This window comes from Desmodus rotundus, chromosome 11, assembly GCF_022682495.2.
Source record: "Desmodus rotundus isolate HL8 chromosome 11, HLdesRot8A.1, whole genome shotgun sequence".
Lineage (NCBI taxonomy): Eukaryota > Metazoa > Chordata > Mammalia > Chiroptera > Phyllostomidae > Desmodus > Desmodus rotundus.
Genome location: NC_071397.1, coordinates 99,827,255 through 99,848,852, shown reverse-complemented (window position 1 = coordinate 99,848,852; position 21,598 = coordinate 99,827,255). Strand labels below are relative to the sequence as shown.

General features: G+C 47.4%; 1 protein-coding gene across 1 annotated transcript in view; it reads right to left on the bottom strand.

The window, feature by feature from the left end:
• Window positions 1-21,598, bottom strand: part of PACRG (parkin coregulated) — a 381,893-nt gene that overhangs the window by 169,394 nt on the left and 190,901 nt on the right. The window contains exon 3 of the mRNA XM_024552239.3: window positions 11,212-11,383. Coding sequence (XP_024408007.1) covers window positions 11,212-11,383 — 172 coding nt within the window. The remainder of the gene's footprint in view (window positions 1-11,211; window positions 11,384-21,598) is intronic.

Here is a 21,598-nt window from a genome sequence, read left to right as displayed (position 1 = left end):
CTCTCCTGGCCCCGGTCTCCTCAATCATGGGAATCTGACTGACTTTCTAAGATGACTAAAAGTTTGCAGATTTGAATAAAAGAGCTATATAAAGCATGCATTATAGAAGATGATTCAAAGGGAATGACTTATACACTGTGATGCCCCAGACTATTCCAAGTCAAAGTCAAACTTATTTGAAAGATACTCTCCCTTCTTAAAAAAAGGAAGTTGACTGTGACCTTGAAGCACATGCCACTTATGGAGGGACCAAAGGAACCAGGCTCTCGAAAGGGATGACACCACACTCAGAACACACTGTGAGGCCATCCTGCATCATCCTGGAACTCCAGGTCACGTTCCCAATCTCCTGAATCTTGAGAGTCCTTCAAGTTCAGTTTGTTCCAAAGATAAGTTTCTGCCATAGACTTTCTCTTGGTCCTGTTTCCCATGTTTAGTAAGGCTACGGCCAGGTTCCTGCCAAGCAGGGTCAAATCCTGCTTCTCACCCTCACATTCCTCATGCCACCAAGTCTTCTCCACTGCCCTGGTCTCCCCATCCCCTCCTCCACTTCCCTGGTCTCCCCATCCCCTCCTCCACTGCCCTGGTCTCTCCATCCCCTCCTCCACTGCACTGGTTTCCCCATCCCCGCCTCCACTCCTCTGCTTTCCCCACCCTCACCTACCCCCAACCTGTCTTTCCACACTGCTACTGGGTGAACCTTCCTAGAATCTGTCCAGTGACCTCAGTATCCGCTCACAGCATAGAGTCAGCATCCCCCTGACTCCACTTCCTACATAACGAGGTGCACACCAGCCAGACACAAGGATGAGGATAAATTTGAACCCAACTGAATTCTCAATAAAGAAACTAAGACGATAAGGTATCATTCAGTGGTTGCATAGCTATTTCCTCTGGAACCACAAACAAGTTTTTAAAAATACAGGGTGGTCAGTTTTGCTTTCTCTGGCAACAAAAAGGGGGTTGGGGAACGAGAACCCCTGTGGCAGTCCCCCAGCCCCCCGTGCAGAGCATGCTCTGTCTGGAAGCAAATGCAAACGGGATGAACGGAGGTGGCCCGGGGAGCCAACCTAAATATAGCTGTGGACGGCTCATTACCCAGCATTTAGCCACCTCGCAGGCCCTGCCATATGTGGATTCTGCAAAACAACTGAAAACAGCATGCCGCAACTTAGCCCCAAAGCTTTAGCAATGCGAGCGTCAAGACCAGGGTGTCAGAAAACCACGGCAGGTGAGAGGAAGAGGGGCAGGTAGAGATTCCCACAACCAGTTGGGGGGTAGGGCGGGGCTTTTTCCAGAAACATCGTTCTGAGCATTGATTATGGGCAGTGAGCTTGCTCTCAGAGAACCTACCAACGAGTCTCCACCTGTTTAGGGTTGGGGACCGCGCAGAGCTGTGAGGCCCAGGCACAAGAGGCTCCGGTGTATCTCACAGCTCTGTACACCAGGAATGACACCTAGCACTCTGCCTGTGTTGGTGTTGGTCTACTTAATCCTCACTCACCGAGGGCTCACTGAGAATGTGCTATGCACCAGTCACGGTTCTCGGAATCGGAAATACAGAACTGAACAGACAGCCCCTGGGGCTTATGTAGTGTGGAAGGAGAGATTGGACACATCCTACAAGTGTGATAAGGATTCGCAAGAAGGGTGGGATATGTAAACATCAGATCAAAAGGGGAATTCTGACCAGTCTAGAGAGTCGAGTGTGCTCCCAGACGCAGGGACAGACCCAAGAGATGAGTAGATGTTGCGTAGGCAAGGAGTATTCCAGGAGAGGGGGCGGCGTGCTACAGACGGCCCCCTCTTGGGAAAGGAGTTCTTTTACCGCAAGCCCTGCTCCAGCGCATATGGGTAGATGTCTGTTCAGTGATGTATAACCAAAGCCCCGGGTAGCACAGAAAGTCTCCTAAGTGGTTGCATCATGGGGTGTAAGTTTTTGTTGGGATCTTTGAGAAGCGGTAGGAAGAAGTACGCAGATGTGTGTTGATGCCATTGTCAGCTGAAGGTGAGGGTGAGGCTGTAGCACTTTTCCCCAGTGGAAGTAGCCCTAGCTCCCATGGTGCCTTGTTGACCAAACAGGGTCGGGTGTGTGAGACACTGCGTTTCTGCCTTTCCTCTCTACTCATCTTTCTCTCCCACTCTACTCCCTGAAAAGCACTGGCAGCTGCATGTAGCTAAATGTTTTGTGAACTGCTCACTGAGGATCAGACATTGAGACAGAACCACACGGGCCTATTTTTTAATATATATTCAAATAATTGTACAATTGAGTGCATTTAACTCTCACTACATGTGGGTTCTGTTTTTTTCAAGAAAGCCTTTCTGTTGACCCTGAAAAATCACACATAGGAGAACCTACTGAAGGTATCAGAGGAGGTGGCTGTCTGGGTCGGGACAGAGGCCATCTGGCGACTGTAGAAACGTTTTCGGCGGCCGTAGTGGCTGCTGAGTGCTGGCTTTCCACAGTGCTCATCAGTTGGGTGTGCATGCCACGCTCGCGGCGAGACAGGCTCATGGGGACTCGTCCACTACCAACACTAGATTGTTGCCATATAGCATATGCTGACGAGGGAGTAAACTTTTTATTTGTATGAGTGACAACAACATCCCACTTTTGTTGTTTAGCTCTATGCCTACGTGTATGGTTAATTGACCACTTAGGGATAAATTAATGATCTCTCTCACGATGGCTTGTCGTATCTATTAGGAAACGATTATTTCACTCGATCACAACCCCTACGCACTAACACGGTGGTGTGAAATGTTATTGGGTCGACACTGACTGACAAGCATCAGGCTGGCCAAAAAGTCCATCACGTTTTCTCCGCACGATGGCGCGCGCTAGTAGTGCTGAGCTGTCTTTAACTTCATTCGAAACAATTTTGTATTAGATTGTATTGTGACAGCTGTCATGTCATTGTGACAGCTGTCATATCAGTGTGCATTTAAAAAATAAGCTTACCAAGACTGGTGAATTTTTGTGCAGCCATTTTGAAATTGAAGATGGAAGATATGCAACATTTTGGGCATATTATGCTTTATTATTTCAAAAAAGGTAAAAGCACAACTGAAATGCAAAAAAGATTTGTGCAGTGTATGGAGAAGGTGCTGTGACTGATCGAAGGTGTCAGAAGTGGTTTCTTAGTACCATTGACATTTTGGCCAAATAATCCTTTGCTGTGGAGCTGTCTTAGGCATCGGAAGACATTTAGCGGCACCCCTGGCCTCGACCCTCTAGAAGCCAATAGCAGGAGACAGCCAACATGCTCAAAATATCCAAATCAATCAATTTATTGGTGAAAATGAAACACTGTACCTTTTATTTTATAGAAAAAATGTAATGGACTTTTTGGTCAACCCAATCAAATGCCTGAACTGTAACTCCTAATGGCCTTGAAAATGAGACCTTGTGTCCCCAAGTGTCCAAGGAGTGGCCCTCAAACCTTGACAGCCATTGTGAAATAAAGCCAGGGACGTGGTGTAGAAGCCCCTTAATTCGGCCAAGAGGGATTTTTGTTGTTTGTTTATATTGCCCATTTCCACTTTAGTTCCTCTATTTTTCTTTCTCATTCTCAGGGAATTAAGATATACTATTAAGTTGAAAGTCTTTTTTTTCTTAATATACCAGTAGAATTAAGTAAAAAAGAGGGCTTTATTTTTTTTTTGAAACAGGGTTCTGTCTTACTTGAAAAGTTCATTAACAGATATAAAGAGAATGTGGCACTTGAGCCTGAAGCACAAGAGACGCATTTACTCTGGTGTGGACAGTCCTGAGAGCCACTGTCACGGCCTCAGCGAGGACGCTGGGCCCCAGAGTTAAGTTTGGGAGAGGGCCCGACACGGGAAGCCTGCCGACACTGTCGCTCAGCCAGTGGGGCCTTTGTGTTCAGCAAGTGGGTTTCCACTGGGCTGCTTTCCACCTTCAAGGATCATCAGCAAGGCGGAGTTCTCAGAGGTACAGAAATTGCTAAAGAATAAGGAACCATAATTTAAAGTCAAAGTGGTAAAACATTCATCTTAGATTGTTATAAGTTACATGTATGGTTTTCTCAAGCATAAAATCTATTATTGCTATAATATTTGTAAAAAGAGAACATTTTCTACTATTAGATATGGTTCACTACTGTAGAATCAGGAGGAATGGAAATTTTTCTCCTTCTTTTAATCCGAGAAGCGCCAAACAAAACACAAAAGCAAACAATCAATTCTAAACGATATTTTTAACACGTGCTACTATAAATGTTAATATCCTTGACATAAAAATAGTGATCACAAACCAACAACAGATGAAATCTTCTACTTTAAAAATGGGCAAGGAATGTGGCTGGATAATACACAAATTAATAAATGCAAATGAGCAATGACTATTCTAGAATGTTCAACTTCAGTGATAATCAAATGAAATAAAGCACTACTTTATAATTTTGAATGCCATGTCAACAAGCAGTTTTTGAAGGTGTAAAGCGGGTGTGGGAACAGAGGCCCCCTCAGACGCAACACTGTAGGCCACGAGTCCTCCTGCGCCGCGTGCATGCACGCTCGGACCCCACAGCGTCACCTTTGGGCATCCAGTCTAATGAGGGGCTCAGCTGTGCAGAAAGATTTGGAATGGGGGGTGTTATAAGCACTTTTGCTTATAATTAGAAACAACCTAAATGTTTCAAAAACAATGGCTTATTTAAATAAAATCTCGTACATCCATACAATGGAAAATTAGGAAGTTATTAAAGTCATCTAACAGAAAAATATTTCAATGATAGGAAAATGTTTGTAAGATACAGGTGGGTAAAGAAGTAGGCTATAAAGCATATCTTCTCTATAATCTCCTACTATAGAATAAAATGTAAACAGAAAGTTCTAGAAATTTACATATTTAGATGCTAACAGGAGGGACTACATTTTCATAGGTATATGTAGACATGGGATTTTATTCCACTAACAACCAAACTTTTTACACTGCTGATGAAAAAATATGAATACACTTTGTATACTTCCCTAAAAACATTATTTTTCATGATTATAACTTTACATGTTTAATGAAGCAGAATGTAAATGCTTCCTTCTTATTCTTTCTCAATATTTTCTTGATTATTCTTAACCATATATATTTTGAGACAAACCTTAAAATAATTTAGTCAGGTTAAAAAATATGCTTCGTACTTTGATTAAAATTCCAATAAATTTAGAGAATAATTTTAGGGAAAACTATCATCTTTACTACTGAATCACTGAATCTTTCCATTAGAAATATATATATATATCTTTAATTTTTCTTATTTTTAATTAAGCTCCTTGAAAAGTTTTATAGTATTTTTCATGCAGATTTTGCAGTTTTATGAGATTTAGAAAAAAGTTTATATTTTGTTACTATTTGTGGAACATCATTTTATCCCACTATGCTTTCTAAAAATTATTGATAATAATGGTCTAAAAGCATATGAGTGGTCTATTCATATGAAGAGAACTCCTTTTAATTCACATGAATTAAAGTCCTTTCAATTGTACTAGCTCCTTTCTAATTAAATAGAATTCTCCAAACCACTTTTGCTGTATGATATGGATTCTCCCATTTTATCCTTGTTTGGTCTATTTTTTCCATGGGGTGTCCTTTAACAAGAATGTTTTGCTTTTGAAAATGTTATTGCTTCGGCCTGTGCAGGTTTGTCCTTTCTAGCTGGGTGACCTCGGCTCATTAGAGTTCTAATGAGGCCACTGTCGTGCGCGATGTTTGTAGGTCAGCGATATTCCGGGGTTGTTTCAGCAGCCGGGGTAACCTTGCCTCTGGCCGACCCCCTCACAAATGTGTGTCGCTGGCCAAACAAAGGATCACACGAGAGAGTGTAGATGAATGAATAAAAATGTACTCTCACCATTTTAATAATTCTCCCATAAGAGGAAAGCATTATATCATTACGCTCTCTATTTGTTGTTTCGTATTAGGACTCCTTTCAAGACAGTTTTTACATCATGCGCAGTCCCGTAGCACGCCCACAAGGCAATTCACACTTTTGATGGTGACGCCCACGCCAATTTCAGGACGGGTGGCAGCTACGCACCTGATTGAATTAATTTTGCAAATGTTTCAAGGCATCTGCTGTGTACTAACCAGCACTTCAGACACTGTAGAATGCATTACTTTCTAACATTAGGTTCTAGATGACGTGAGAGGAAAGTATGAAGTTCTGTGGGTGTGGGAAGAAGGTGGGGGGGACTGGCGTGGAGGACGGGGAGAGGAAGTAGAACAGGTCCTACAGGAAAATCCCTGTTGGAGCTCAGCTTGAAGCTCCCTTAATGTCCGCGTTCCCGGGAGAGGGCAAAGGGACGGAATGAGAGGACCGCAGAGCACAGTGTGCACAGACAGAAATGGAAAACGAGGCCCAAAGCTTGATTTGCAGCCAGATAGTTAATGGGAGTCCTTGAATGTCATGCCAAAGAATTTAACGTCTGCGGGAACCCTGCAGTCTGCGGGGTGGCCGTCTGTCCTTGAAAGATGAACGTGCGCCAGGTGGGATTGAGAGTTGAAAGCTTTTTCCAGTAAGAACTAAAGTGTGTGGCCAGAAGGAAGGGGGGAGGGTGTCAGAGGAGAGAGTTCTGGGCTAGTGGAGAAGGTAGGAAACTGGAGGGAGGGAGTCCTGGGGGACAGACACACACAGAGGGGTGTACTGAACCCCCACGGGAAAGCCCAGCCTCCACTGGCCCCTGAGCGCTGTGCACAGCACAGAGGGCTCGAGAGGCCCAGAGGATGAGCAGAAGCTGGAAGATGGAGGAACTTCAGCCGCTGTCCACAAAGTTGGCAGTTGACATTGAACAGGTTAACTGTCAGAATTACAACTGACGTTCTTCAAAAGAATGTAACAGAATTCATAGACTCTAAAATATATCGCTCCTAATGTCCATGGTATGCTGGCTTGTTCTGGGCCCCTTGCGATTGGATGGGCCCCCACCCGGGCTGGCCAATGACCAGGGAATAGCAGGGAAATGTGTCAACTTCCAGGATGGAGCGTTTATTGTCACAGAGACCCTTCTGAGGTCTAATTTCCTTTGCTCCAGTGGCCAGTGACATTTGTCCTGCTAGGTCCCCAAGCCACAGCAATGAGTAGGGCCCCCACCCACCTGCCACAGGCATGGAGCACAGGAGAGACACACCTCTGTTTGAACTCACTCACTGCTTTAAGGTTTTGACTTTGGACATTGTTGGTTTGGCAACATAACCTGGCCTATCCTGATCAATCCAGTTCCCCCATATCAGGGGAATTCTCCTCTAGTCCTAGTTTGTTTTAAACAGTGTGCAAGACCAGGAAGTGGCAGGCCATTGTAGTCCAGATTGGAGCAGAGGGGGGGAGGGGTCGAGGGGGACCGTCTCCAGGAAGAGAAAGAAAATCGGGGGTCATCTGATGTGAGGAAAGCAATGCTCACTTGCTAGATCCTGAAATATTTGAAAAAATAGTACAATCAAGCAAACAAAGCGAGAGGCAATTATCAACGCTAAGAAAAATAAGCTGCCTAAGGAAAGTAGTGGGATCACAGTGGACGTGTGACTTCCAGAGGTCTGTATGTGATGGCAGTGGTGTTAATAGCTGATTATCGATTTCATTGTGATGTGGCTGGTAAAGGGGCCAGGACGAAGGCACGTCTGGGGAGGGGAGGAGAGGCGCATTCCTGTCACTGCTGGGGGACTGGCAGCCACCACCAAAACTGTGCGGCCAGAACAACCAGGCAGTGGGGACAGTCTCTCAAAGAAGTTCCCAAACCAAGTCTATTTTGCCCTTGTAATTAGTGACCATTTCTCCCATTTATCTGTAGTTGTAACAGACTATTTATGCGGGGTTTTTACTGTCACCATATTTTTTTTACAAGTTACCTTGTCTTAAAAAAAGTTATTGCCTTCCTGAGAGGGTCTCACATCTCCTTCGCTGGGGTAGCACAAACCGGGGCTCCTCGGGCACACAGCATCTCTGCCCGCCACACCCCTCCCGGGCGCTGCCTGCCCCTTCTCAAGGTCTGCAGGCCAGGCCGTCAGTCTGCACCGGGAGGTGTGGGGGGCTGTGCCCTAGACCAGCGACTTTCAACCGGTGGGCGAAAGGATTTCTAAAACCTGCGATGCTGGCTATTGAGCTGGGGGCACTGACCCTTTTTCTCTTAGAGGGTCAGATAAAAACGTGACACCAGCCAGCACAACAACGGCCACCCAGTGTGAATGAATCACAGTCACACCTGAGTTTTTGTCAGATGGGCAAGAGAGCGATTTTTTGGCGTGCTGCAGAGTTTTTGTAATTAGTGCGTTGTAATTAGTGAGATGGGCTGGGTGGAACGTCGCTGCCCTGGATGGCAGGTGTGCATGCAGCCTGGGGGTGGGGGGCAGGACGGCGGTCCGGAGTGGAAGGCCAGGCAGCAGGGGCAGGCCCCGCCTCTCCGTCTCCCAGCCTGAGGCTCCCTCTCCCTACGGAGGCAGACGCGGCCCGCACGCTCCGGACGCTGTGTCTAAGTGGATGCCTGCGCCCAGAGGGTCATCACAGAGACGTCTTTATCACGAATACGTTTACCCACGGAAGTCCATTCTCTCCACGCACCCGAAACGTTTTTTACATTAAATTCTGTGTCTCTAAAGTTGAAATTACATTTCCTCACTCCAGTATCAGCAGCCTTAGGATTACTTAAAATCAACCCCCGACCCTTAGACGGGCAGCTGACCCCAGTTCTCTGCCTCGCAGGAACTCATGTATTTTGCTTTGCCTTCACACATACTGGTAAGAGTTTGAGCAAAGCTGCTGAAGAACTCGGTCCCTGCTGATGAAAAGGGTCATTTTTGCCCCCGGAGAGAGTCAACATGGCACTAACAGTACCTTTGAGAGTGAGACGCACACACAGCTGCCCCACCACCGCCCTCGGAGTGCGGCTTCCAGACGGATGGGCCGCGCCCCAGACTTCCACCTGAGAGGCTCAGCCTGCGCCTGGGGTGTTTTCACTCCGGCAGGACCCGACCGGACTTCACAGCTAATCAGGGTTCCTTTCCTTTCTGAGAGACGTTTGGCTTTTCGTGACACGAACAGACCGGGAAGGAACAAGCCACTTAAGGTTTGGGACCGGTATACAGGACGAGCTTTCTTTGCTTCTGGGACCTTACGTCTCCAAGTTCCTACCCGGTTACTGTGCCCTGACAAATCCGCTTTACTGGGTCCTCGACGGTGGTTCCGCGCACCGGCAACCGGCCTCCAGTACGTGTCTACTGTAAACGTTGTCCTTAGCACACATCACGTCTCTCGACGCTTACGTGTCTTCAAAACACAACTTGGACAAGAGTGAACAACAATTCACCGTGGCCTGCAATACTCCGATTTGGAACGTTCTCCCTGCGGACAGTGTGAGGAAGGCATTCCTTGGACACTGTCTGCCCCTCGCTGTTTCCCACAGGACACGGGGGGTGGGGGGTGGGCTCCAGAAAAGGCGGGGACCCCCATCTGAGCAGTTTAAGGAGAAGAACAGACTTCGGGGGTTGCTGCCGCTCTGACAGGTGCAGGGGGAAAAGGGGGGGGCAGTGTTCTGGGCCGTCTTTCTTTCATTAATAAGACTTGCCCACACCCTAGAAACTGCAGCACGTCCCCAGAGCCGTGGCCCTGTCAGGACAAATCCCTTTCGGAGGCGGTTTCCCCGTGGCTCGGTGCTCTACGTCACACTTCCTGAAGGTCAGCTCTCCCCTCCCTCCGCTGACCCGCACGGGAAGGAGACCTGGTGTTAATAGAGTCCCTTTGAGGGTCCTTTTTCTGTCCCTGCTAATTGTAACAACAGGCGGCCCTGGGTTTTCCTGTGGCTTCACATCTGGTGTGGGTCGGGGGTGGGGAGAGGGTGGGGGGAGGGGGTGCGGAATCTGGAGTTTTGGTTACAGATCTCTCACAGGGTCTCAAAGACACAAGAGCATCTTTCAAATTTGATTCCATTTAAACCGTGACAGCAGAAGCACCCCAAATCTAGAATTCTAATGATATTAATTTGAATCAAAAGGTGACCACGGGTAAAAATTAATGATCCAGGCTGTGGGAAATGACCCCATGTGGAACTATTTTTATCTTGTTTTGGTCAAACTCCTTGGAAGGAGCACCCCTGAGACAGACAGGGTGGGGCTCCCCCAGGTCCTCAGAGACTAGGCAGGTGTCTCGTCAGCCGTCCTGGGAGGGGGCTCATCCTGGAGCAGGGACCCAGGCAGATTTGGGGTGGGTGACGCCGGGACCTGCTCCTCCCGCTGCGGCCAGGGTGGGAAGGGCCCACACTGGGAGGGTGAAATGCCCTGGGCCGCTCTGGCTAGGACGGGGGCAGCCCCCATCCTGCAGGCCCTGAGGGGCACCCACGCTCTGATGTCAGCCACTGCACTGCAGGTGGGCTGCTCGGTGCTGCAGAATCTAGGGGATCCCTGGTGGGTGGTCAGGGGGCTGGGCCTGGCCCCCCAGATTTGGGGAGAGAGGCCGGCTGTCCCCTGCTGGAGCCCTGTCCCAGCCAGGTGGCCCTGTGACAAGGGGCAGCAGCAGCTGTGGCAGCCGGCTGAGGGGACTGGGTGGGACTCAGCCCCTACAGGCCTTCGCCCTGGACAGTGGAAACGCAGAAAGGGGTTTGAAAGGGGGTGCTTGCGGCAACGCGTCCGACCCGGGAGGCTCTGGCCACAGAAAGGAAGCACAATCTCAGTGCAGACAAGCAGCGAAAGCAGATGACCGGGCTACCCTAGAGTCCCCCGGGGCGACCTGCCCTAGATGAAAATTTTCAGGGAATCAATAAGGTGAGCCTTTTCTCTGTGCCAGATTTTTTTTTCTTAAAATTACGAATCCTGCTACCTGGAAGATACCAGACAGAACTGTGCTTATACTATGATTTAAAAGCTACAGAACTTGGAAGTTGGTGGCCGTGGACGCACACAGAGGCTCACCCTGACCGACCTCTGCGCAGGCCGGTTGGCACCCCAGCGGCGTCAGTCCTGCGGAGCGCTTTAAATCGGTGCAGACCCCGTGCAGTCGCGGCTGTTTACGCGGCGAGGCCGCCGTGTGTGCAGCGTGGATGACGGGACGCATCAGGAGATGGGGGTGTGCGGCCCCATCCGTCAGTTTATGAAAATCCCTGCAAACGGGGAGCTAGCCTCCCGTCTGCTGTTTTATTGCTTAATTAGCGAGTTGTCACAAAGCGGGCCCAGCAGGCGGAGGGGCGCCTCCTCGCCTGCGCACTCACTCTTTATCGGGATAATGAGCTGCGGGATGACAGGGAGGATCTTGCTGCCCCCGTGTTCCAGCATGTCGTGGACTCCTTGCCGGGCGAAAAACTCGTAGGGAAACGTCATCTCACAGAGCCCGTCAAAAAACAGAGGCAGGTAGTGGTGGTAATCCAGCTTCTCGATTTCCACCTGTAAGGGCAGAGGGGAAAAGTGACCCGTGAGCGCCCAGCCGGCCCAGCCAGGAATCTCGAGTGCAGGCAAGAAAGTCCTCTAGAGCCTCAAGGGACTTCATTCGCCAGCTCCCCGGTCATCACGTCCTAGACCTGGGTGGGGTCGGGCACGTCACGCTTCAGTGTTGTCACCACCGCCCCGGGAATCACTCACTACGCGTCTCGTTCCTCGTCCTCTTTACCAGCACTGACGCGGTGTGTCCCAGGCTGGGCTAAGTACCATTGTCGTAGCTGTTTGTCCCTCGCACCTGTTCGCCCTCTCCCCGCCACGTCGTGTTCAAGGAGTGTGTCTGCCAATGAGCTTATAGCTAAGGTTGCTCGCCCCTCCCATTAAGACCTGTGTGTTCTCAAAGAAACAAATGTTGAGCACACAGGTGATTCTGAGTTTCAACAGTTTTCAAAAAGAAAGAAAAGCAATATGAGAACGAGTAAAGGAAGAGAACAATCGAGAGTGAAATTGAGTAAAAGACTGAGGGAGAGAGGTTGAGAAAGAAGATTATCTTGGTGTCTCGCTCCTCCTGGCTCCCTGTTCCCACGTCTGCCTTCCTACCTCTGTCACTTCTGTTCTGCACACACGTGGGTCCCCGCTGAATTCCCCCCCGGGTCACCTTGGCCAGCCCGGCTCCCTGGGCCCCACGCGTCCTCCTGCCAGCACTGACCTCTGGGGATTGTGGTGTCTTCTGTTCCCCACATGGCCTGGCCTCTCGTCGTCCTCCTCACAGACTGTCCCCGGATGTCCTGTCCCCTTCCCCTCCGACTCTGGGTCGCTGGAGCCTCTTTGAGTCAGCTGTCAGCTCAGGGAGGCCCTCCTCCACCACCCGCTGCCCCGTCTGTCTTTGTAGCTCTCATCATGTATTCATCACAGTTTCACCGGTCCCGCCGTTCAAGGAGCTTGTCGTGGCCTAGAGAGGTGTCTGGCCCATCACAGGTGCGTGCTCGGTGAGCATGGGCTGAATGTTAAATCTGACCTTTGGATCTGTCCTGTGTGAACTCTCTGACAGGCCTCCTCCGCCACGGAGCAGCAGCGGGGGCCCCTCTGGCTATCCCTGGACCTGCGGCAGGGGCCGTGGCGGAGCCGTGCAGGGGCCCTGCCACGTGAGGGGGTGTGTGAGTGTCCGTGCGTGTATGTAGTCTGCAGATACGGTGCCAGGCTTCTCCATCAGGAGTACAGGGGTATGCACAAATCAGGAGCTTCGTGATTATTTAATAGATTATTGGGATGGGCTTTGTGGTGCTTCTGTTCACCCTTATTTCCCTGGAAGTCCCTCAGGTCTCGCTTTCGATTCTGTTTACCACGTAGGAGGGAGAGTTTCTGGTTTCGTGGTAGCACAGAAAGCAAACGTATGAATGTCGGTCCATAAATACTACACTGGGTGCTAATAGTATCAAACCTTGTTTTAAGTCTATATTAGGAGAATTTGAGATAAAAGCAGAATCTGAAGAGGAGATCGACGAGGACACTGATTGGCATCTGTGTACTTGTCACGTGGCGACCACCGTCCCTTGGAGCCGAGATTGCTGGCTTTCTCCACTTGCTTAAATTTACAAAAGGTCATTCTAATTGCTTATTGAGTAAGAAACCCTTTCTAAAACATTTTAAAATTACTTTGCTGTTAACTAATTTTTTCAACAAATGTTACACTTTACATGTCTTTAGTATTACCATGAAAATAGTACTTTTCAAACTTTGTAACATTTGGAAATCTTTGTTTAAAGTTTCTACAAAAAAAAAATCCAGAATTAAAAGAAAGCTATGTGTAGCAGGGGTGGCCAGCCTGCGGCCTGTGGGCCGCATGCAGCCCAGGATGCTACAAATGCGGCCCAGCACAAAATTGTACATTTATTTAAAACCTATGTTTTGCTCATCAGTCTCATTAGTGTTTGTGTATTTAATGTGTGGCCCCAGACAGCTCTTCTTCTTCCAGTGTGGCCCAGAGACGCCAGAGGGCTGGACGCCCCTGGCTGCAGTGGGACCAGGAGCAAGGGCTGTTGTAGACATACCAGCTAAAATTAAGGGGTAACGAACTCATCGATGACCACTTGGATATCACTATTTTAAAAGCATCAGGTACTTTTATTCATAGAATTTCTTTCTTTAAAAAATAGGTTTTGTAAGTTTTTAAAGATCACGTAGTACCTACAAGCCAATCTCTAAATCTTACAGGGACCTTTGGTCAAAGGCAATAAAACTCTAACTTGACCTAGGCCATCAAATATAACATTTCATCCCGGTAACACATGTCTAAGGTTATAATGTCATACAGAAAGGTCAGAAATGCAATGAGATGAATGGTTTTCATTAAAAAACCCCCTCAGATCAGAAGCTTACTCTTCTACTTGCCACATCCTTGTTTCAATTAGCAAATAAAACCCCCTTCAGGACACTTGTCGTGAGTCCTAGAAGGGCTCCGAGGACCCTTCTCAGAGTTGCCGTCGGAAAAAGCGTACTTGTCTGTACACATACGGTGTCCCCACTTGGACGTGTTGTGACATTCACAGAGTGGCACTTGCACTCACTGCTCTCCAGCTGCGGCGGCCGCGATGCGTTTGTTGCAGGCGGCCTCACGAGTTCTGGGCGCCTCAGGCCCCGCCTGCGGATGGTACGTGGTGGATTTCAAACATGGGGCCACCACCGTTTTCCGAATGCGTGCAGATGTGATTGTGATGAACGACTGGAAATAATGTGTCGCTTTACACTATCGCAATGATATTGAACACACAACTAAGATCACGTAAGAGTACGTGAGATATTTTTAGTCCAAAAACATGACTTTTTAACAAAAAAAGTCCTCTTCAGTGTCAAAAAGAGACTTTTTACTTTTTACAGCAGGATAGTAGGCAAAGCTGATGTGAATCCTTAAACTGCTACAAAGTCTAAAAAACCCCAAAACGTGTGTGATGAAAAGTCGAGGTCAGGACATCTGCAGCTGCTGGAGATAAAGGCAAACACGGAGTGAGCTCGCGGGGAAGGCGCAAGTCCTGGGAGGATCGGCTGCAGGCCAGACTGAGGCCGCGACCGAGGTTTTAAAGTCTCAGGAGTTCAGAAAAATAAGGAATTTGGCAAGAGAAGGGGGTCAAGCTAATCTCCTGCATATGGCTGGGCCACTTGAAGGGCTGTCCCACCATGGAAAAGGGGACCAGGAAGTCCCTTCCCATGAGCTTGTAGGAAAAGGGAGAGAGGCTGATGTCAGACAAAGCCCTCAATGGGAAAACTCTCCTGAGAGGTAGAAACCCACCGCAAGGAAGTGAGTGAAAAAACTGTGTTCACAACATTTTCCTTGTTTTCTAACACATCGTTAACACTTGCACGATCCAGTGTGGGACCTCCCCTACAATGGACCAATCACCATGGTAACAGAGTTGCCCTGGGGGAGACTCAGCTGCCCAGGGTGCCTGGAGATGAGTTCTGAAACTAGCAACCAGATACAGCAGAATAAACTCTGAAAAGAAATATTTTTGAAATGTTTGACAACATAGAAGACTATTTTACTTTTAAAAGAACCAAATAGAACTCCCAGAAAATAATTCTATGACCAAATTAAAAACCCAGTAGCTGAGCTGATAAATACATTGACCACAGATGAAAGAGGAGTTGGGGCCTGGGCGACAGAACTGAGAGGTTAGGCAGAGGCTGCACAGGGAGGCAAGGCCCTGGGAAGACGGCAGAGAAGTCCCCACCTGGGAGGCTCCCTCACATGGCTCACGGGGTCCCAGAGAGGACAGAGAGTGGACCAGGGCACTATTTGAAGAAGCAATGGTTGGGAATCTTTCATAACTGAAGACAGATGTGAATCTTCAGACTGATGATGCTTAGCTTCTCAGGAAAACCATAACACTCCAAAGTTGAGGAAAAGACTTAGAAGCAACTAGAAACAAAAGACAGATGACATATAAAAGATCAAACTGAACTTATAGTCCTCATGAACAGAATAGAGGTCAGAAGACAGGTTAGCAGTCCCTCACCAGGCTGGAGGAATGGTAACAGTTAACCTCCAAGGCAACACTCAACTGAACCGCCATTCAGAAGGAAGGCAGGTCAAGGGCGTGGCATGTCACCAAGACTGAGAGGTTCGGTTTTGTTCCATTTGTTCCCCCATGGATACTGTCCTTGTCCGAGGATAAAATTTATTAAAAGGTAAGCTGAACACGGGACGAAGACTTGACATACAGGAAGTAATAGGAAAAAAATTGTTGGACAAATCGACGAGACTAAGTAAGCATTGATTACAAACATTCTGAAAACGTAATAGTCATCGCCTGAAGTGCGTTTACAGCGTGAAGCGCTACTTCTAGAAGGAAAAATGGGCGCGATGGGAGGAGGGCAATCAGAATGAGTGAGGCTCTTTCGCTGATGGGGATGAAGGCAGAGTTCTTGGTTCACTTTAGACTTAACTAACTAAGCATATTAAAGTGCAAGGATCCTTGTCAAAAGAATAGAAATAAAATTAACTTCCGGGAAAATACAAGGCAGCTGAGGGGATTGGATAAAGCTCTATCAACCCACCTGAAGGCTGTTAAACATCCACCTGCCTCCAGGAAAGAACAATGAACAAGGGAATATGCAAAGGATGAAGTCGAATAAAGAAATAATCCTAAGAAATATAAATGGGTTAAATTCTCTTGTTAAAAGATAAATTTATCAAAGAATATACATATTTGCAATTTTGTCACATTTTCAAATGGTGCTTCCGAGGGATAGTAACAAGTTATATTCCCATCAACAGTAAGCAACACCCCAATATATTTTGATTACCTTTCCAAAGAGAATGCTATTAGGGTTTGATTTTTGACAATATTACAGATGAAATATATTTTACTGGTAGTTCACTGGTATTTCAGAGTTTTTCTAACTTGTGTTTCTCTTACTGTGAGAATAATCAACATTTAAAGATACATTTGAGAGATATTTGTATATTCTCTGCTCTGAATTGTATTTTCACATCCTTTGTCTTTTTTTCCCCTAAGGATGCACTGATCTTTTGCGGGGTGGGATAAGGAGCTCTTCTATATCTGGGAGAATTATTCTTTGTGTGGGGTAGGAGTTTCAAATTTTTCTTTTGCCTTGCAGATTTTTTTTTATGTTTAAAATGTACCAGTCTTTTATGGGTTTTGAATTTTGAGTCATCATTAGACAGATTCTCTCCCGCCACCCATTTTATAGCAGAAAGAAGAGAAACAATTGGAAGAGATAATCTGTAATTGTTTATTCTAGGATTTTTATGATGTCTTTTCTGCATATTTAAGGCACCAATCCACTTGTATGATTTCCTGGTGTGAGGTCTAAGGCACTCTCCAACTCTTGGCTTTTTTCCAGGTGGTTACCCAGCCTCGCCCATGTGTCTTTCGGATAGTCTTTCACTGATGAGAAGTATAACTTTGTCACAAACCCCTGTTTCTTGACTTACTATTTTGTTTCACTGGCTTTTCTTGCTCATGCACCAGTACTATTTTGATTTAATTAATGCAACTGTTTAATATATTTTAATATCTGATGGGCTAGTTCCCCTAGTATTAATTTCTTTTTCTCATTTTTAAGTCATTTTTATTTACTTTTCAATATGAAATTCAGACATAAATTTTACATATAAAGTCTACTCAATGGGCCTATATGAAACCCTGCTTTCAATAATCAGAAAAGACACATTCTTTATAAGCATATATGAGATACGTTAGAAACAAAATGAGTAATAAGCCACAAAGTAAGTCTGATGTAATTCCAAAATAATCTGTGATATATGTCACATTTTATGAAGAAAATTACATAACAAATTATTAACTAAAAGATAGCCAAATTTTTAAACCTTACACATTTGGAATCTAAACACACTTTCAACTCACTTATAGACCAAAGAGAAAATCTTTGTAGAAACAACAATTGAGCCACAATAATATTACTAAACCTTAAAAGAACAGAGAAGTGCCCGCTTAAACAGACTCTTTAAGAATTCAAAGAGGAAGAAAAGCTACAGAGCTCACTGCCGGAGGCGGCACACTCAGGCTTCACTTAGGCCATCGTGCTGTTTGAAGGGATTGGGGGACAGAAGTCGTCGGTGAAGGACCCAGTGCGCTGAGCCCGGAGAGGTCGCCGGTTAAGTCGGGCGCACTCCAACGTCCGCCAGTGACTCCGGGGACTCTCCAGCGGGCCAGGGTGTCTTTACAGAAAGTGACGCCATCTTTCTGGGTGTGTGTGGTGCAGCAATAGGTCTCGGGTATGAAAACATAAAATGTTGAACATTTCATTTTTACCATAATAACACTCTACTTCGTTAAATATATTTTGAATGCAGACAAAAAGTTCATAAAATAGCCACAAATATGTAGTTATGCTGGTTGAATAACTACGTAAAATTATTGATAATTCATTTAGCAACTAAAACCTTTGTCAACTTTCTAATAGAAAATTTTCTGTCTCGTGGAATCTCTACTTTAGAGTTCAGCCTTGAACCGTACAGCTATGTGTTCTTCTTCTATAGTCGATGTGATCGTTATAAGTGAGTGATTTTCACGCTTTGCACGCCAGTGACACATGGAAAACACATAATCGGTAGACCAGGTTGTCATTCGGAAGCAAGCATCTTAAACCACAATATCCGAGCAGAGTTTTAAAAATGCGACTGTGTCTTCCTCGTCACGAGAACGACAAGTTCCCCGTACAGAGTAGAAAGAGTATTTCCTTCAACTCCCTGAAGGTGACGGAGGGAATTCAAAACCCCGCGGAGTGCGGGGTCATTCTAGCTCTACCATCATACCGTTCGGGGAGGGGGCACCTCTCTGCTCCACGTGAGCTCTGCCTTTCCTGCGCCACCTTGGACAGTCTCTCTAGAGAAGATCAAGCGTGGCTGTTCGGGATGCTCTTTGCTACTCCGCTCCGTCTCTAAATCCCTCACATCTCCTGTCCTCTTTGCTCCTGGGCCCCACGGACTCCGTGCTTCTGCCTTTGGTCATTAAGTGTGGGTGGCCCTTGTGCAGACACTCGTGCCCATCATGTCTCAGCCGCGAAAACGTTTCTGAAGATAAGTTCTTACGCTCCCCAGGGACGGGGCCCCTGTTCGGGTCCCCACTGAGGCCCGATATCACCTGCCTCCTATAGTCTTAACATCTGCTGGAAAATGGATTATTAGTCTGGGGGTAAATAAAAAACTCTAAAGCAAAGGTTGCTGAATGCTTATTGCACTATGAACGTGGTTGCCTAAGACACCTGCTATGCAAAATATGTTGTTTTTATTAAGCATTTGTAATGCAGGAAGCCCATGGGGTCCTTAGTTTTACTGCCAAACTGAAAGGAATCTGGTGGTGCTCATGTGTGTAGGTTTTGGGGGCCCAGCCTTTGCACCCAGCTCGGGGGACTTCCCTCTGCCCTCTGGGGGGATGCGGCCTTGGTAGCCCCGGTGTGTTTTCTACAGGCCTCTAGGGGGCGTCTGTCGGGCTTGCACGTTAATTTATGTCCTGTCACCCTCACTGAACTGCGGGCCTGAGGTGCCGTACCGCACCCATTGTGGTCTGTGACATTTCGTATTCATTCCTGGTGTCCAGGCCACTTCATATTTGTTGAATGAATCAGTCAGTGAGCGGGTTCTGAAATGGTCCCCTGACACCGGTCTCTTCCCCCTCTGTCACTTTCCAAGTGCACCCAGGCCCTCCTTTTCAAAATATTCTGCCCACGTCACTCCTCTTCAGAATGTCCTTCACAATTGTGAGCCAGCTGCATGCTGAACTCTTCACCGCGGTACACCCAGGGCTGCTGGCCTCGTCCCCACAGTCCCTCCCCAGCACCGTGTTCTGACGTTTCATCCTCACGACCCAAGTTACAACAAACAGCTTGCTCTTTGCTGAATAGCTGCTGACACTTCCTTCTTACTTTGATGTTGACCTAGTTCTTTATGAAATCTTACCGACACTGTATCCTTTCTACACAATACTAGTTAGGGATTCAGATGTCGGAGCCTAAATCCCAGCCCTGCCCCTGCCGCGGCCACTAATCACTTCCATGTCCTTGGGCGAGTCACCCCGTTGTCCTCATTAAATTGGGAGTGAGAACAGAATGCACTTCAACCGTCTGTTGTAAATAATACATTAGTGCATTCATGCAAACCATCTCGACTGGCACCAGGTAGATGTTAATCATTATTATTACTAGCATCACTTTGCTCTACTATAACAGCATCAGATGCATTATAGTATAATTACATGATTATTACATGTGTACCCAAATATTTACCTGTTCAGTAATATGAACTCGGTCTGCTGTCGCCTTTCTAGTTGGAGTAGCGAAGCAGGAGGAAGTGCCTCCTGGCCTGGAAGGGGAAGTCGAGGCCAAGGAGGGGACGGAGATGAAGAGCAGGTGATCAGTATCAGGGTCCCAGAGCCCCCTGCTGGGGATGGAAGCCCTGTGTGTGCATGTGTGTGCATGTGTGTGCTGTACATGACTGCAGGTTGTGTTTGTGAACATGTGTGTATACCTGAACACGTGCACATGGATGTGTTGTAAACGAGACGAGAAGGCTGAGGGACACCCCAGGGTACATGGGTGTGTGGGTGCACTGGTAGAGAGTGGTTGCCTCTGGTGCTTGGTTTCCCAGGGCACGGCCCAAGGAATTTCAAGTCACTGCAGGAACTGGAGGTGACGGTGCAAAGCCAGCGACAGGGTGGCAGATGTGGCTGAACCCCAGCACAGCACCCCAAGAACTGAGCTTTGGCACCCAGCCAGGAGCTAAGCTTTGGAAGCAGCCACCAGAGCAATGCCGAGAAAAATGAGGACCAGTCTGGCCGTGAACACCTCCACAAGGGACGGAGGGCAGAGGCCCTGCCCACGGACCATGTGAGGTGACCAACAAGTCAACTGCACGTCTGATAACCTGAGGCTGATATCCCAGGCACACTCTGCTGCTCGTATGAAGCTGTCTAAACTTCCTCCCACACCCAGGGGATGCCACCTGGGGAGGAGGAAGGCAGGAAGGGAACTGAAACAGACAGGATCTTCTCCAGATGCCTGTCTGCCCTCCCATCCCACCTCCTGGACCTCAGGACCAGACACGGAATCTCCAAGGCAAGAAGAGAACTGCTGTAGACAACAAAGAGGGTTCCAGTGTTTTGCCTACAGGTGTTTATTCCCATCACCACTCGGTACCGTACCACACGTGTGCGCACACACAGTGCACACACGTGTTTACAACTTGTCTCCTTACTAGGTCTCTCTCTGTCTGCTTTATATTTGGCCCAGAACTTAGCATGTCACAGGGCCTTCCACACAGATCTGGATGGTTGGATGAAAAAATGAATGAGTGAATGAATGAATGAATGAATTCCTCCTTAGTAATTTACTCCACCCTCTCTGGATCAAATGCCCTCTTTTAGTGTGCTTTTCTGGGAATTTCTGCAAAATATGTCAGGCAAGTGTTGGTTTCCGACCTCCTGGATTCGGTCATCTGGGAGGCCCGTGTCCTTCTGCACGACTTTGAATCATTCATTTCAATCCCCTCGACTCCCCAGTGAGAAGCGGGGTTCCGTTCAGGGTGAAATGACTTTGCCCAAAGGCAGAATGTGGCTGAACTGCCCACTCATCAATCCTAACTTATTTAGGCTCATTGTTCTTTTTTCCCAGCTGAAAGGGGCTTTTGATTTCGCTTAGTCTCCGGCACTTTCAGTTCATGAAGTGTGTCTGACAAGGCCCAGATCATTAGGTCTGAGAGACCATGCCTGGTCTAGGGCTGTGTGCTACAGCCCACAGGGCGCAGCCCGGCAGTTCCCAGAATGCCGCCGTGTGTTCGACTCAGCCCACCAGACGGTCATATCACAACTCTCTGCAGCCCCCAACCGTGGGAAACAGGGGTGCTAAGGAACTCCTCGCAGTCTGGAGAATTTTCATGCAGAAAGGGAGAAAAAATGGAAAAGACTGAACAACATAAGTTTTAAAATGCCTGAGACTTCAGTCTTCCAATGTACTTCTAATTTTTGTAGATGAATTCAACAAATTTGAGATTCATTTAGTGAATTAAACTATTAGTCATGTTATCACATTATGATTGCAGATAAGACATTACCCACAATTACTGAAATTAAAATGACCAGGGAGGGTAGAAAACCGAGACACCCCGCCGTTGCCCTGGGCGGAGTAATGACGGCCCCTCGGGCGGGGCACCCCTGACCAGTGGCATTTGTTGATCTTTGTGGTGTG